At 37.1% G+C, this 17607-nt stretch overlaps 1 protein-coding gene across 1 annotated transcript in view; it reads right to left on the reverse strand.

The window, feature by feature from the left end:
* ARHGAP20 (Rho GTPase activating protein 20) overlaps window positions 1–17607 on the reverse strand; it is a 150448-nt gene that overhangs the window by 59440 nt on the left and 73401 nt on the right. Inside the window, exon 3 of the mRNA XM_060157943.1 lies at window positions 946–1110. Within this exon, the coding sequence (XP_060013926.1) occupies window positions 946–1110 (165 nt within the window). The remainder of the gene's footprint in view (window positions 1–945; window positions 1111–17607) is intronic.

The raw sequence follows: 17607 nt of genomic DNA on the forward strand, positions 1-17607 counted from the left end.
GGAAACAATACCATGTTACAAGCAGCCCTGTGGAGAAACTTACATGGAAAAGAACTCTGGAAAGCAGCCATTGTGGAACTGAGGCCTGCCAGGATCCACATAAGTGATCTGGGAAGTTTCAAGATTCTCTCCAGTTAAGCTCTGAGATGACTATAACCCTGGTTCAACACCTTGACTGCAACCTCATGAGGGTCCCTGAGCCAGAACCACTAGCTAAGCCATTCCCAGATTCCTGACTCAGAGAAAATGTATAAGACGTTTGTAGTCATAAACTGTTATGTTTTGGGGTAATTTGTTATACAGCAATAGATAATTAATAGATAATTAATGCAGCCCATAAAGGTCCTGATAACTTGATCCTTGTCTATTTCTCCAATCTCAATTTGTATTACTCTCTTCCTGCTTATTATGCTGGCCTTCTTTTAACTCCTCCAAAGGGCCAAACTTTCCCTACCACCCTTGTACCTGCTGTTCCCTCTGCCTAGAATACCCATCTCCCTAATATCTGCATGGCTAGTTGCTTTTCATTCTTCATTGATTTATTTCCCCCCGACTATACCTACCTAACATATATCCCATATTTCACTTCACCGTATTTTCTTCACAGCATTAAGCACAATTTGTCATTTCTCCCTACACACATTAGAATGAAAGCATCAAAAAGCAGGGACTGTACCCATCATATTCTTCACTGTATCCCTTTTATTTATTGAGAGAATGGCACACAGAGTGGGACTTAAATGAACACTTGTTGAATGAATAAATAATTAAAACATCTTTTCAAAACCAAATCAAAACAAAACAAACATAAGACTCACTTCAGATATTAGTTATGGTAACAGAGGCCAGATATTCTTACAGTGAACATTGAATATAAAGGTTACCTTTGTTGGTGGAAATGCAATTTTATAATGATAACCAGGAGAGAGCGTCCAGAATACCTACTTGATTTTGGCCACGATAAACAGATCATTGAACAGGAAAAGATGTCGCTCCTGCCTCTGCAGACCTCTTTTCAGTTCTACCCGGCCATCAATTAGCAGAGTTCTATTGGAGCACAAAAATGATGACAGAAATGCACATGTGTCCACGCTAGCAGAAGGACTTTCCCTGTAACAGATCAAACACCACAGATCTTTAGTCAAATGATAAAATATAGGATTGAGTTTCTAAAAAAAATTATAGGTTAAATTTGGTCAAGAAATATAAAGCTCTATAATTTTTTTAATGCAATGGCATAGTTTTCTAACAGGTCCCTCCGTCTGTCTCCACATGGTGGTCCTTAATATTTTATTATAAAATTTTTTAAACAAAAAGCAAAATTAAAAGTTTTATAATAAACATATGTATATCCCAAACTAGATTCTACCATTAAAATTTTACTGTACTTGCTTTATCAGATACCTATCTAACTCTCTCTCAATTAACTCATTCTATTTTTGACATTTCAGTAAAATCTGCATACATTTCCCCCTAAATACTTCAGCATGCATATCATGTACAGTGAAATGCACAATTCTTAGGTGTATATTTTCTGAGTTTTGACAAACGTATTCACTTGTGTAATTTAAACCCTTATCAAGATATAGAACATTATCATCACTCCAAAAAATTTCCTTTTATCCCTTTTCAGTTGTTATAGTAATTAGATGAGGACAGCCTCTATGTATTGGCTCAAGTTGTTTATCTCTTTGTTGCAGGCTGAGATCCATTAGCTCCAAAGTCTGCTGGGACTAAACTAACATTTTTATATACCCAATTATTTAAAAAATAACCCAAAACAAGCAGATTTTTAACCATTTTATAGCTTGCCTGCTTTGTATACTCCACAAAACTACACCCAAAACCTGCTAGCCATTGATAAGACAGAGGCTTGTGGTTATAAGACCCAAGTCACTACTACATTTGGAGTTCTCTGACCCAGACTCCCCACCGTGCTTCTGAGCAACATCATTTAGACATGTAATCTCCAGAGCCACCCACTCCAATCTCCTTCACCTCAGGAATTCCTTTGCCCTCCTCCTTTTTTGGATAGTGGTCCTTTGGCCATAAACCTCTAGATCGTCTCATGCTGTAAGGGACTTCCTTTCTTATGCAAACCTGTCCAAGGGTCATATATTTTTCATTGATCAGCCCCCAAGTCCCTCAAATTCCTTACAACAGTCAATCCCTACTCCATCAACCCCAAGGCAACCATTATTATGATTTTTCTTCCCACTGAAGATTAGTTTTGCCTATTCTAGAATTTCATATTAACAAAACCTTAGTATGTACTCTTTTCGTGTAAGATATTTCTTACTCAGCATGTTTTTGTTACGTTTATTAGTAACCCATTCCTTTATATTGATGAACAGTATTCCACTGTATAAATATATCAGTTTGCTTATTCATTCTCCTACTGATGGACACGTGGGCTCTCTCCAGTTTTTAGCTATTATGAATAAAACTGCTATTAAACTTCTATTGATCTTTTTTATGACCTATGTTTACATTTTTCTTGGAGAAATATCTCACAGTGGAATTGCTGGGTCACAGAATAGGTGTTATGTTTATTTTTAGAAAAAAAATACCAGTAAGTTTTCCAAAGTGGTTGTACCAATTTATATTTTCAACAATAGTGCAGGATAATTCTAGTTACTTCACAACCGTGTCAACATTTGCATTATCAACCTTCTAAATTTTGGCCATTCTAGTGTATATATAGTAGCGTCTCATTAAGATTTTAATGTGCATTTCTCTGATGACTAATAATGTTGAACACTCATGTTCTTATTGGTTATTTGTATATATTAATTTGTGAACTGTCTCCAAATATTTTGCCTACTTAAAAATATTGTTATGTATCTTTTTATTATTGAGTTGTAGGAATTTTTTATATATCCTGTATCTATCTATCTCCTGATATACATATATATACACACATATGCACATACATACCTATACAATATACATATATATACACATATATATATCCTCTGTCAAATGTTTTGCAAATATTTTCTCCCAGTCTGTGATTTGCCTGTACATTTTCTTAAAACTTAAAAAGTTTTTGATGAAGTCTAATTTATCATTTTTAAAATGGTATTTGTTTTGTGTCCTTTCTAAGAAATCTGCCTACCCCCAAGTCATGAAGATACTCTCCTATGTTTTCCACTAAAACCTGTATGATTTTAGTTTTTACATCTAAGTCTATGATCTATCTTAAATTAATTTTGGTTTATGGTATAAGATAGGCGCTAAGCTTCATTTTGTTTTTCTATACGAATACCATATTGTTCCAGCACCATATGCACAAAAGGTTTTCCTTTCCTCAGTGGATTGCTTTGGTACCTTTGTTGAAAATCACATGACTGTAAGACCATGGGTCTATTTCTAGGCTGTCTATTCTGTTTCACTGATCTTTTTAAGAATTAATCTATGCCAGAACCACATTGCCTTATTATTCTATCTTTACAGTAAATCATGAAATTAGGTAGTATAAATCTACCAACTTTTTTTTTTTAAATTGCTTTGGATAATCTAAGTCTCCTGTATTCACATACACATTTTTGAGATTAACGAAGATGAAGAACACAGTAGAGAAAACACATTGTGGCTGGGGAAGAAGAGATGAGTGCAGCTTCAAATATACTGAGTGTGGAATTACCAGGGGACTAGGTGACATGGGGAGATAAGGCAGGCAGCCAGCACTTAAAAGAGATGTCATATTTGTTATCACACAAAGACAGTTGCATAAATAATACTATGGGAATGACTAGAACTGCCCAAAGGGGCAAAGAATAAGAAAAAAGGCAGAAACACATCCCTGAAAAAAATGTAATCTGAAGGGGTGAAGAAAGGAGGAGAATCTGTGAACAAGATGGAGAGTAGTGAATAAAGCAGCAGAAAAAGAAGAATAAAAAGCAGTGGTGGTCTGTAGTACTGAAACTGAAGGGGATAACAAGTTGAAGACTGAGAAGATGTCTGGGAAAAAAGTCATCAGTTGTTCATTAAGACCTTCAACAAAACAGTTCCAGGAAAATGGTGAGGGCAGAACTCAAATGGTCTAGGGTTTGAGGTGAGGAGTGAAAAGAATAGTGAAGAATTAAAGGCAGTAAATCTGGTTATTTTTCAACAGTTTAACACTAGAAAGTGACTTTAAGAGGAAAGGGAGGAAGAAGAGAGAAACAATACCTAAGCCCTGAAGGTAGGTACCATCTCTCATTTTACAGATTTGGAAGCTGATGTTCATAGCAGTTAAAACACACTGCTGTTAAGTGAAGGGGACTTACAAGTTAAGTATGTTCAAAACACTTAGTTTAAAAAATTCCATGTAGCCTTTCAAAAGGAAAAGAACTTCATTCATACCGACTCAGATTCCTCCTCCACCCATGGCAGTTGAGCTCAGTAGTTTAGGACTTGATGGGGGTAGGGGAGGGTGTGGGCTAATCTAAGACTTTTTCCTAAGTAGTGTGACATGGTGAGTTATTTTGGCTGCCTCAGTTTCCTCATTGTAAAGTAAGGCAGTTGGAGTAGAAGGTCTTTAAATTCCTTTTATAATTTGTATACGTGACTAACTATACTAACATGTACTCAAAAGGTGGAATTAAGATTACTGATGAGAGAGGTTGGGCCAAGACAGCAGAGGAGAAAGACCTTGAGCTCACCTCCTCTCACAAACATACCAAAATCACAACTATATGCAGAATAACCCTCACTGAAAAAGACCAGAACCTATCAGAAAAGATCTTCTACAACTAAGGACATAAAGAAGGAACCACAATGAGATAGGTAGGAGGGGTGGACTCGTGATATAGTCAAGTCCCATACCCTAGGGTGGGTGACCCACAAATGGAAGAATAATTACATTGCAGAGGTCCTCCCACTGGAGTGAGAGCTCTGAGCCCCACATCAGGTTCCCCAGCCCAGGGGTCTTGTACCAGGAAGACAAGCCCCCAGAGCATTTGACTCTGAAGGCAGCAGAGCTTAATTTCGGGAGCCCCACAGGACTGGAGGGAAATAGAGACTTCGCTCTTAAAGGGTGCACCCAAAATCTCACATGTACCAGGACCCAGGGCAAAAGCAGTAATTTGATAGAAGCCTGGGACAGACCTATCTGCTGGTCTTGGAGAGTCCCCCAGACAGGCAGGGGTTGGGTGGCTGTGGCTCACCCTGGGGAAATAAGACACTGGCGGCAACCATTCTTGGAAGCTTCTTCTACTACGTGGAAGCTGGTGCTTGCAGGTGACATTGTGGGATGCTCCCTCTGGCTCATTAGTGCCAAGACATAGCCCCAACAGCCTGTAGGTGCCAGTGCTGGGATGCCTCATGCCAAGCAACTAACTGGGTGGGGACAAAGTTCCACCCATTAGCAGACAGGCTGCCTGAAGACCTCCTGAGTCCACACCCACCTCTAGACATGCCTCTAGACATGGCCCTGCCCACCAGAAGGCCCTGGACACAGCTCCATTCACCATTGGGCAGGCACCATCTCTGGAAGCCCCTGGGTCCCCCACTGCCCTACAGGAAGCCTGCACTAGCCTCTAGACCAGTCTTATCCACCAGGGGGCAGACAAGTAAACCACTATCCTGCAGCCTACGGTACCCGGCCTGCTCACAGCAGGCCAGACCTTGCTGTGAGACCAGCTGGGCCTCAGCCCTGCCCAAGAGCAGGCTGACACAAGCTCTGAGACACCCTGGACCCCATACCCAACTGTATCAGGAAACCCTCCCCCAACCAGTGACCTGACACAAACTCTGGGATCCCTGGGCTCTGCAACCAGCTTCCAGGACCCAGCTCTGCCTGGCAATAGTCCAACATGAACCCCAGGACCTGGCTTCACCCAGTGGGTGAGCAATAGCCCTGGAGTCCTCTGGACCCTGACTCTGCAAACCAGTGAGATAGCATAAGCCCCGGGGCCCCCTGGGGTTCCACAGTCAGCCACGTTGTGACCCAGTCCCAACAACCAGTGGCTGGCAGCCTCTGCACAAGGTAAGACCCTGGGCCATCCAAGCCTCCAGACCATCTACATAGTCAGCCTGCCACAACAGAAGGATACATGCAGCCCTCATAGGGGAACTTCTAGAGCATATAGATTGGGTGATGAGAGGGGACTGTGCTACTGGAACACGTAGGACATACCCTACAAAAGGCAACTTCTCCAAGGTTAGGAATCATAACCAATCTACCAGATACATAAAAATAGAGCAACTTAGGCAAAATGAGGCGACAGAGGAAAATGTTCCAGACAAAGGAACAAGATAAAAACCGCAGGAGAAGAATTAAGTGAAGTGAAGATAGGAAATCTACATGAGAAGAAGTTTAGGGTAGTGACTGTAAAGGTGATCAAAGAACTTGGGAATAGAATGGATGCACAGAGTGAGAAGTCAGAAGTTTTTAACAAAGAGTTAGAAAATTTAAAGAACACCCAAACAGAAATGAAGAATACAATAACTGAAATGAAAAATACATTAGAAGGAATCAACAGTAGACTGAATGATACAGAAGAATGAATCAGCAAGCTAGTAGCCAGGGTAGTGGAAATCACTGATGCTGAACAGCAAAAAGAATGAAAAGGAATAAGGACAGTTTGAGAGCTCTAGGACAACATCTAGTGCACCAATATTCCCAATACAGGGATCCCAGAAGGACAAGAGAGAGTGAAAGGGGCAGAGAACATATTTGAAGACATGAAAACTGAAAACTTCCCTAAGTTGAGAAAAGAAACAGTCTCATACAGAATCAACCCAAAGAGGACAACCCCAAAACACACTGTGATTAAAATGCCTAAAAATAAAGATAGAATACTATGAAAAGCAGCAAGGGAAAAGCAACAACTTACCTACAAAGGAACTCTCAGAAGGCAATCAGCTGACTTTTCAGCAGAAAAATCTGCAGGCCAGAAGGAAGTGACATGATATATTTTCAATGATGAAAGAGAAAAACCTACAACCACGAAATCTCTACCCAGCAAGGCTTTCCTTCAGATTTGGAGGAGAGATCAAAAGTTTTACAGAGAAGGAAGAGGTAAGAGTTCAGCACCACAAAACCAACATAATAAAAAATGTTAAAGTGATTTCTCTAAACAGAAAAGGCCACAACTAGAAATATGAAAATTATGAAAGGAAAAATCTCATTGGTAATGGCAAATATACAGTAAAAGTAGTAGGCCAACCACATATAAAGCTAGTAGGAAGGTTAAAGGACAAAAGTAGTAAAATCATCTATATACACAGCAAGTAGTTAAGGGATACACAAAAGGATGTAAAATATGATGTCACAAACAGTAAACACGGGGGGCAGGTAAAAATGCAGGGTTGTTAAACTGCTTTCAAACTTAAGAGATCAGCAACTTTAAACAATTGTGTATACACACACACGGCTACATAAAAGCCTCATGGTAACAATAAACCAACAACCTATAATAGATATACACAAAAAAAGAAAAAGGAATCCAAACATAACACTAAAGACAGTCATCAAATCACAAGAGAATAAAAGAAGAAAGAAAAAAAAGACCTACAATAACAACCCCAAAACAAGTAACAAAATGGCAATAAGAACATACATATCAATAATTACCTTAAATGTACATGGACTACATTCTACCATCAAAACACAGAGTAACTGAATGGACACAAAAAACAGACCTAAATATGTTCTGCCTACTAGAGACTTGCTTCAGATCTGAAGACACACACAGACTGAAAGTGAGGGTGTGAAAAAAGATATTCCATGCAAATCAAATGAAACTAATATAAGCATTTCTATCTTATATCAGACAAAAGAGATTATATAGTAAAGACTGTTAAAGAAGGACACTACATAATGATGAAAGGATCAATCCAAGAAGATAGAACAATTATAAATATATATGCACCCAACATTGGAGCACCTAAGTACATAAAACAAATGTTAATGGGCATAAAGGGAGAAATCCACAGTAACACAATAATAATAGGGGGCTTTGACACACCACTTATATCAATGGACAAATCATCCAGAAAGAAAATCAATAAGGAAACACTAGCCTTAAATGACACATTAGAGCAGAAGAACTTAACTGATGCATGTAAAGCATTCTATCTGAAAGCAGCAGAATACATGTTCTTTTCAAGTGCACACAGAATGTTCTCCAGGATAAATCACATGCTAGGCTACAAAACAACGCTTGGTAAATTTAAGAAAATTGAAATCAGATCAAGCGTCTTTTCTGATCACAATGCTATGAGACTGAAACCAACTACAAGAAAAAAAATGCAAAAATCATAAACATGTGGAGGCTAAACAATACACTACTAAACAACCAATGGATCACTGAAGAAATCAAAGAGGAAATCAAAAAACACCTAGAGACAAATGAAAACAAAAGCACAATGATCCAAAAACTGATGGTACTCAGCAAAAGCAGTTATAAAAGGGAATTTTATAGCAATACAAGCTTACCTCAGGAAACAAGAAAAATCTCAAATAAACCATCTAACCTTACACCTAAAGGAACTAGAGCAAGAACAAACAAAGCCCAAAGTTAGTAGAAGGAAAGAAATTATAAAGATCAGAGCAGAAATAAATAAAATAGAGATTAAAAAAAATAGAAAAGTTCAAGGAAGCTAAAAGCTGGTTCTTGGAAAACATAAACAAAATTGATAAACATTTAGTCAGACACTCAAGAAAAAAAGGGAGAGGGCCCAAATCACTAAAATCAGAAATGAAAAAGGAGAAGTTACAACTGACACCACAAAAATTCAAAGGATCACAAAAGACTACTACAAACAACTATATGCCAAAAATGCACAACCTGGAAGAAATGGACAAATTCTTAGAAAGGTAAATCTCCCAAGACTGAACTAAGAAGAAACAGAAAATTTGAACACACCAGCTACCAGTAATTAAATTAAATCAATAACTTAAAAACTCCCAACAAACAAAAGTCCAGTACCATATGGCTTCACAGGTGAATTCTACCAAACATTTAGAGAAAAGTTGACACCTATTGTTCTCAAAATATTCCAAAAAATTGCAGGAGAAGGAATATTCCTGGGCTCATTCTATGAGGTCAGCATCACCTTGATACCAAAACCAGACAAAGATGTCACACAAAAAAGGAAAATTACAGACCACTATCACTGATGAATACAGATGCAAAAACCCTCAACAAAATATTAGCAAAATAAATCCAACAACATATTAAAAGTATCATACACCAGGAACAAATGGGATTTATCCCAGGGATGCAAGTAATTTTCATTATCTGTAAATCAATCAATGTGATAGACCACATTAACAAACTGAAGAATAAAAACCATATGATCATCTCAACAGATGCTTTTGACAAAAAGCGTCTGACAAAATTCAGCATCCATTTATGACAAAAACTCCCCATAAAGTGGGCATAGAGGGAATAAACCTCAACATAAGAAAGCTCACATATGACAAACCCACAGTTAACCCCATACTGGATGGTGAAAAGCTGAAAGCATTTCCTCTAAGATCAGGAATGAGTCAGGGATGCCCACTCTTGCCACTTTTATTCAACACAGTATTGGAAGTCCTGGCCACAGCAATCAGAGAAGAAAAAGAAATAAAAGGAAGTCAAATTGGAAAGGAAGAAGTAAAACTCTCATTGTTTGCAGATGACATGATACTATACATAGAAAATCCTAAAGATGCCACCAGAAAACTACTAGAACTAATCAATGAATTTGGTAAGATTGCAGGATACAAAATTAATGCACAGAAATCTCTGGCATTCCTATACACTAACCATGAAAAATCAGAAAAAGAAATTAAGGAAACAATCACATTTACCATCATAGCAAAAAGAATAAAATACCTGGGAATAAACCTACCTCAGGAGGCAAAAGACCTGTACTCTGAAAACTGTAAGACACTGATGAAAGAAATTAAAGATGACCCAGATGGAAAGATATATCATGTTCTTAGATTGAAAGAATCAATATTGTTAAAATGACCATGCTTCCCAAGGCAATCTATAGATTCAATGCAATCCCCATCAAAACACCAAGGACATTTTCCACAGAACTAGAAAAAATAATTTTAAAATTTGTATGGAAACACAAAAGGCTTTGTATAGCCAAAACAATCGAGAAAAAAGAAGAAAGCTGGAGGAATCATGATCCCTGACTTCAGATTATCCTACAAAGCCACAGTAATCAAAACAGTATGATACTGGCACAAAAAGATACACATAGGTGAATGGAACTGGAGAGACCAGATTAATTAATTATTAATTAATAATATATTGTCAATAACAATGTATTTGGTCAATTAATCCATTACAAAGGAAGCAAGAATATACAATGAAGAAAAGACAGTCTCTTCAATAAGTTGTGCTGGGAAAACTGGACAGCTACATGTAGAAGAATGAAATTAGAACATTCTCTAACACCAATATATAAAATAAATTTAAAATGGATTAAAGACCTAAATGTAAGATTGGAAACCATAAAACTCCTAGAAGAAAACATAAGCAGAACTCTTTTTGGCATAAATTGTAGCAATAATTTTTTGAATCCATCTCCTAAAGCAAACAAAATAGAAGCAAAAATAAGCAAATGGGACCTAATTGAACTTAAAATCTTTTGCACAGCAAAGGACACCACTGACAAAACAAAAAGCCTACTGAATGAGAGAGAATATTTGCAAATGATATGACTGATAAGAGGTTTAATATCCAATATATATAAACAGCTCATACATCAGAAAACAAATAACCTGATTTTAAAATGGTCAGAAGACCTGAACAGACATTTCTCCAAAGAGGACACACAAATGGCCAAAAGGCACATGAAAAGATGCTCAACATTGCTAATCATCAGGTAAATGCAAATCAAAACCACAACGAGATATCACCTCACACCTGTCAGAATGGCTATCATCAATAAGAACAAAAGTAACAAATGTTGGTGAGGACGTGGAGAAAAGGGAATCCGCATATACCGTTGGTAGGAATGTAAATTGGTGCGGCCACTGTAGAAAACATTATGGAGGTTTCTCAAAAAGCTAAAAATAGAACTACCATTTGACCAAGGAATTCTACTCCTGGGTATATATCCCAAAACAAAGAAAAACACTAATTCAAAAGATACATGCACCCCAATGTTCACAGCAGCATTATTTACAATAGCCAAGATATGAAAGCAAACTAAGTGCCCATCAACAGATGAATGGAGAAAGAAGAAGTGGTATATATATATATATATATATATATATATATATATATACACATACATATATATATATATATATACACATACATACATACAATAGAATACTATTCAGCCATAAAAAAGAATGAAATTTTGCCATCTGCAACAACATTGAATGACTTGAAGGGTATTATGTAAATTGAAATAAATCAGACAGAGAAAGACAAATACTGTATGATATCACTTCTATGCAGAATCTAAAAAATACAGGAAACTAGTGAATATAATTAAAAAGAAGCATACTCGCAGATACAAAGAACAAACTAGTGGTTACCAGTGTGGGGAGGGAAGGTTGAGAATGGCAACATAGGGGTAGGGAATTAAGAGGTACATGATATTACGTATAAAATATGATATAAGGATATACTGTAAAACAAAGGAATATAGCCAATATTTTATAATAACTGTAAGTGGAAAATAACCTTTAAAAATTATGAATCACTATATTGTACACCTGTAACTTACATAATATTATACATCAACTATGCATCAATAGAAAATTAAAAAGAAAATGATAAGATTACTGATGAGAGGGAAATTCTGTGAAAACAACCCTATCCTAAAGTATAGTTTATAAAGGCAAGGATAAGCATACATGAAAGTGGCCTCAGGGAAACAAGCCAGTGTAAAATCCAAGCAACAGTAATAACAATAATGACAAGAACTATGAGATATTTCTTGTATTAGTCTAATTTTTACAGGAGCTCAAAGAACAAGAATTTGTCAGGGTCTCCATCAAAGTATAGGGTATAAGAGACCATGCTCTGTCATCCCAAGTATCCGGTTCACATGGCAGCTGCAATAAATGGAGATTCTGGCTTATCTATGTTTCTTGGATTTGAATAGTATGGGTCTCAGTGTCTGATCTCTCCTGGGTATACTAAAGGGCTGAGAACCACACACTATCTTGATAACTCTCTGAGGTAATATCTGAGTAATCAGCCATCCTTTCCTCTATTACAGTTGTTCTTAAAGTGTGGTTTCCCCACAAGTGGCATCAGCAACAACTAGGAACTTCTTAAAAATGCAGAGTCTCAGGGCCACCTCAGACTTACTGAATCAGAAACTTTGGAGGGTTGCCTGAGCATTTTGTATTTTAACAAGCCACTCAGATGATTCTAATGCATGCTGAAGTTTGAAAACTACTGTTCTCTTCCAACTCTCTAAGACTGGTTCTAACATTCTAAAATTCTACAACTGTGTTTTTAAACTAAGTATAAATAGCATTTATTTCTACTTAAGGTAAAGTGAAATTTTAAGATCTGTTCCATCATTTCCTGTGTTTTTTGAGGTATAGTTACCATTCCAAATAAGTGAATTCTGTTATGCTCACTAATTACTAATTAAGCACATACTATATATAATTTGCAGCGATGAAGAAGTGAATAACAAGGCAAATAAATCAACTGAAGTCCTTTGAAATAAAAGGGAAATGGAGTTATTATGTTTAATATTATAGATTGGAATTAAACAGAAAGACCCAGATTCACCATCACACAGAAAAATCCTTCCTATTTCAAAATCTTCTGGGGTGGGGGAATAGGAGGAGGCATAATAGCATCTTGTATTACGTAGTGATTTTCAAATTTATAGAAAACAAGAATAAAATTTAACTTACTCTTGTGAAAACGGAGCAAGGACAAGGCTAGCAAGCAATGAATGAATGAAGAAATGGCTTACAGCATTTTACATAGCTCTAGTTTCTTAATTGCCTGGCAGGAAATTTTTGCAAGGGGAAAATCATTTTTTGCATTTTGGCTTTACATATTCAATGAATAACTGCTTTCTGATGACAATGATAAACCATTAGATAGTAGTATCATTTAAACCAGGGATCCTCAAACTATTACTCAGAGGGTCTGAGAGTAAGTAGTTTAGGTTTTGTTGATCTCTGTTGTCAAATATTCAACTAGCCATTGTATGGCAAAATTAGCCATAGATAATACCTAAAGAAACAGGTGTGGCTATGATCCAAAAAAACCTTATTTATAAAAACCGGCAGCCACTCTGGGCCATAGTTTGCTGACCCTAGTTGAAACAATATTACTTCTAAAACATTTAAATGCATATAAATAAAGACTAATCTGAAGTAATTAGGGAGTTAAAAAGAATTTTGTTTGTTTGTTTGTTTGGGGTTAGCATAGACTAAAGGTTAATTAGGTTATATCAAAAATGGTTTGTGTTTTGAAGCAATTCCAAAGGATTTTAGTACATAATAATTCATTTTCCATCTCACAATAACACTTTCAAATAAATAGATTTGATGATGGTGTGGGGGATAACTCACAATGAAGTTAAAAATCTTGCTTTTTCAGTGTAGATTTATCAATGTACATGTCTACAGTCTTATCATTTTAAAGGTCTACATATAAGTAAGGCAAGAGACGTCTCGTGATTTTAGCAAGCTAAGCATTGGTTAAAAAAAAAAACCAACATTCTGACAGCACCCTACAGAAAAATAAACATCTCAGTACTCACATAATTTAAAAAGAAAAAAATCTTTTGTAGAAGGAAACAAAAACACAAACAACCTTTGTTTTTTTAAAACTACAATCTTAATCAGTGTTTCCTACTTAAAAATGTATTTCTCAATTATGTGACTCTGAATTGTTTATTTTTATCCCGAGTGCAAATGTAGATGTGTTTATTTTAGTCTCTTTGAGTATGGAAATGGGAAGGAGGGCAAGATGTAACCTTCTATTTAGCCTCTTAATATAGCTTGATTAGGTTTTACAAGTTATAATTAACAAAGCTCTAAAATGATCTAACAAATACAATCAGAGTCTAAGAATTAACCTGCTGCCTGCATCTTATGTATTAACATTCCATTTTCAAATAGGTTTGTGAAGCCACTTCAGAAAGGCAAAAAGGAGTTTTAGGACCTTAATCATTTTTCATTAAAACTAGATAATAGCTTTCATGAAACTGGGCCACAGTAGTATCTCTTAATATTTATTACTAAGGAGATTTGTTAAAGATGGCGGAGTACAAGGACGTGTGCTCACTCCCTCTTGCAAGACCACTGGAATCACAACTAACTGCTGAATGATCATCAACAGAAAGACACTGGAACTCACCAAAAAAGATACCCAGATCCAAAGACAAAGGAGAAGCTGCAGTGAGACAGTAGGAGGGGTGCAATCACAATAAAATCAAATCTCATAACCGCTGGGTGGGTGACTCATAAACTGGAGAACAATTATACCACAGAAGTCCACCCACTGGAGTGAAGGTTCTGAGCCTCACATCAGGCTTCCCAACCTGGAGGTCTGGCAATGGGAGGAGGAATTCCTAGAGAATCAGACTTTGAAGGCTAGCGGGATTTGATTGCAGGACTTTGACAGGACTGGGGGAAACAGAGACTCTACTCTCGGAGGGCACACAAAGTAGTGTGCACATCAGGACCCCGGGGAAGGAGCAGTGATGCCACAGGAGACTGAACCAGACCTCCCTGCTAGTGTTGGAGGGTTTTCTTCACTGGAGGGGGTGGCTGTGGCTCACCGTGGGGACAAAGACACAAGCAGCAGAAGTTCTGGGAAGTACTCCTTGGCTTGAGCCCTCCCAGAGTCCATCATTAGCCCCACCAAAGAGCCTGTAGCCTCCAGTGCTGGGTCACCTCAGGCCAAACAACCAACAGGGAGGGAACTCAGTCCCACCCATCAGCAGACAAGCAGATTAAAGTTTTACAGAGCTCTGCCTACCAGAGTAACACCCAGCTCTACCCACCACCAGTCCCTCCCATCAGGAAGCATGCAAAGCCTCTTAGATAGCCTCATCCACGACAGGGAAGACAGCAGAAGCAAGAATAACTACAATCCTGCAGCCTGTGGAACGAAAACAACATTCACAGAAAGAGAGGCAAAATGAAAAGGCAGAGGGCTACGTACTGTATGAAGGAACAAAACACCAGAAAAACAATTAAATGAAGTGGAGATAGGCAACCTTCCAGAAAAAGGATTCAGAATACTGATAGTGAAGATGATCCAGGACCTCGGAAAAAGAATGGAGGCAAAGATTGAGAAGATGTGAGAAATGTTTAACAAAGGCCTAGAACAATTAAAGAAAAAACACCTAGAATAATTAAAGAGCAAACAAACAGAGATGAACAATACAATAAATAAAATAAAAAATACACTAGAAGGAATCAATACCAGAATAACTGAGGCAGAAGAACGGATGAGTGAACTGGAAGACAGAATGGAGGAATTCACTGCTGCCGAATGGAATAAAGAAAAAAAGAATGAAAAGAAATGAAGACAGCCTATGAGACCTCTGGGACAACATTAAACGCACCAACATTTGCATTACAGGGGTCCCAGAAGGAGAAGAGAGAGAGTAAGGACCTGAGAAAATATTTGAAGAGATTATAGTCGAAAACTTCCCTAACATGGGAAAGGAAATAGCCACTGAAGCCCAGGAAGTGCAGAGAGTCCCAGGCAGGATAAATCCAAGGAGAAACAGGTCGAGACATATAGTAATCAAACTGACAAAAATTAAAGACAGAGAAAAATTACTAAAAGAAACAAGGGAAAAATGACAAATAACATACAAGGGAACTCCCATAAAGTTAATAGCTGATTTCTCAGCAGAAACTCTACAAGCCAAAATAGAGTGGCACGATATATTTAAAGTGATGAAAGGGAAGAACCTACAACAAAATTACTCTACCCAGCAAGGATCTCATTCAGATTCGATGGAGACATCAAAAGCTTTACAGACAAGTAAAAGCTAAGAGAATTCAGCACCACCAAACCAGCTCTACAACAAATGCTAAAGGAACTTTTCTAAGTGGGAAACACAAGAGAAGAAAAGGACCTACAAAAACAAACCCAAAACAACTAAGAAAATGGTCATAGGAACATACATATCAATAATTACCTTAAATGCAAATGGACCAAATGCTCCAACCAGAAGAAACAGGCTCGCTGAATGGATACAAAAACATGACCCATATATATGCTGTCTACAAGAGACCCACTTCAGACCTAGGGACACATACAGACTGAAGGTGAGGGGATGGAAAAAGGTATTCCATGCAAATGGAGATCAAAAGAAAGCTGGAATAGCAATACTCATATCAGATAAAATAGACTTTAAAATAAAGAATGTTACAAGAGATAAGGAAGGAAATTTACATAATGATCAAGGAATCGATCCAAGAAGAAGATATAACAATTATAAATATATAGGCACCCAACAAAGGAGCACCTGAATACATAAGGCAAACACTAACAGCTATAAAAAAGGAAATTGACAGTAATACAATAATAGTGGGGAACTTTGACACCTCACTTTCACCAATGGACAGATCATCCAGACAGAAAATTAATAAGGAAACACAAGCTTTAAATGACACAACAGACCAGATAGATTTAATTGATATTTATAGGACATTCTAACCGAAAACAGCAGATTACACTTTCTTCTCAAGTGCACACCGAGCATTCTCCAGGATAGATCACATCTTGGGTCACAAATAAAGCCTCAGTGAATTACAGAAAACTGAAATCATATCAAGCATCTTTTCCGACCATGCTGAAATTAGAAATAAATTACAGGGAAAAAACACAAACCATGGAGGCTAAACAACACATTACTAAATAACCAAGAAATCACTGAAGAAATCAAAGAGAAAATCAAAAAATACCTAGAGACAAATGACAAGAAAAACACGATGAACCAAAACCTATGGGATGCAGCAAAAGCAGTTCTAAGAGGGAAGTGTATAGCAATACAATCCTATCTCAAGAAACAAGAAAAATCTCAAATAAACAATCTAACCTTACACCTAAAGGAAGTAGAGAAAGAAAAACAAAATCCAAGGTTAGTAGAAGGAAAGAAATCATAACCAGAGCAGAAATAAATGAAATAGAAAAAAGTAAACAATAGCAATGATCAATAAAACTAAAAGCTGGTTCTTTGAAAAGATAAACAAAATTGATAAACCTGTAGCCACTCACCAAGAAAAAGAGGGAGAGGACTCAAATCAAGAAACTTAGAAGTGAAAAAGGAGAAGTTACAATGGACACTGCAGAAATACAAAGCATCCTAAGAGACTACTACACACAACTCTAGGCCAATAAAATGGACAACCTGGAAGAAATGGACAAGTTCTTAGAAAGGTATAATCTTCCAAGACTAAACCAGGAAGAAATAGAAAATATGAACAGAGCAATCACAAGTAATGAAATTGAAACTGTGATTAAAAATCTTCAAACAAACAAAAGTCCAGGACTGGATGGCTTCACAGGTGAATTTTATCAAACATTCAGAGAAGAGTTAACACCTATCCTTCTCAAACTCTTCCAAAAAATTGCAGAGGAAGGAACACTCCTAAACTCATTCTACGAGGCCATCATCACCCTGATACCAAAACCAGACAAAGATATCACACAAAAA

This window comes from Lagenorhynchus albirostris, chromosome 9 (assembly GCF_949774975.1).
Source record: "Lagenorhynchus albirostris chromosome 9, mLagAlb1.1, whole genome shotgun sequence".
NCBI lineage: Eukaryota > Metazoa > Chordata > Mammalia > Artiodactyla > Delphinidae > Lagenorhynchus > Lagenorhynchus albirostris.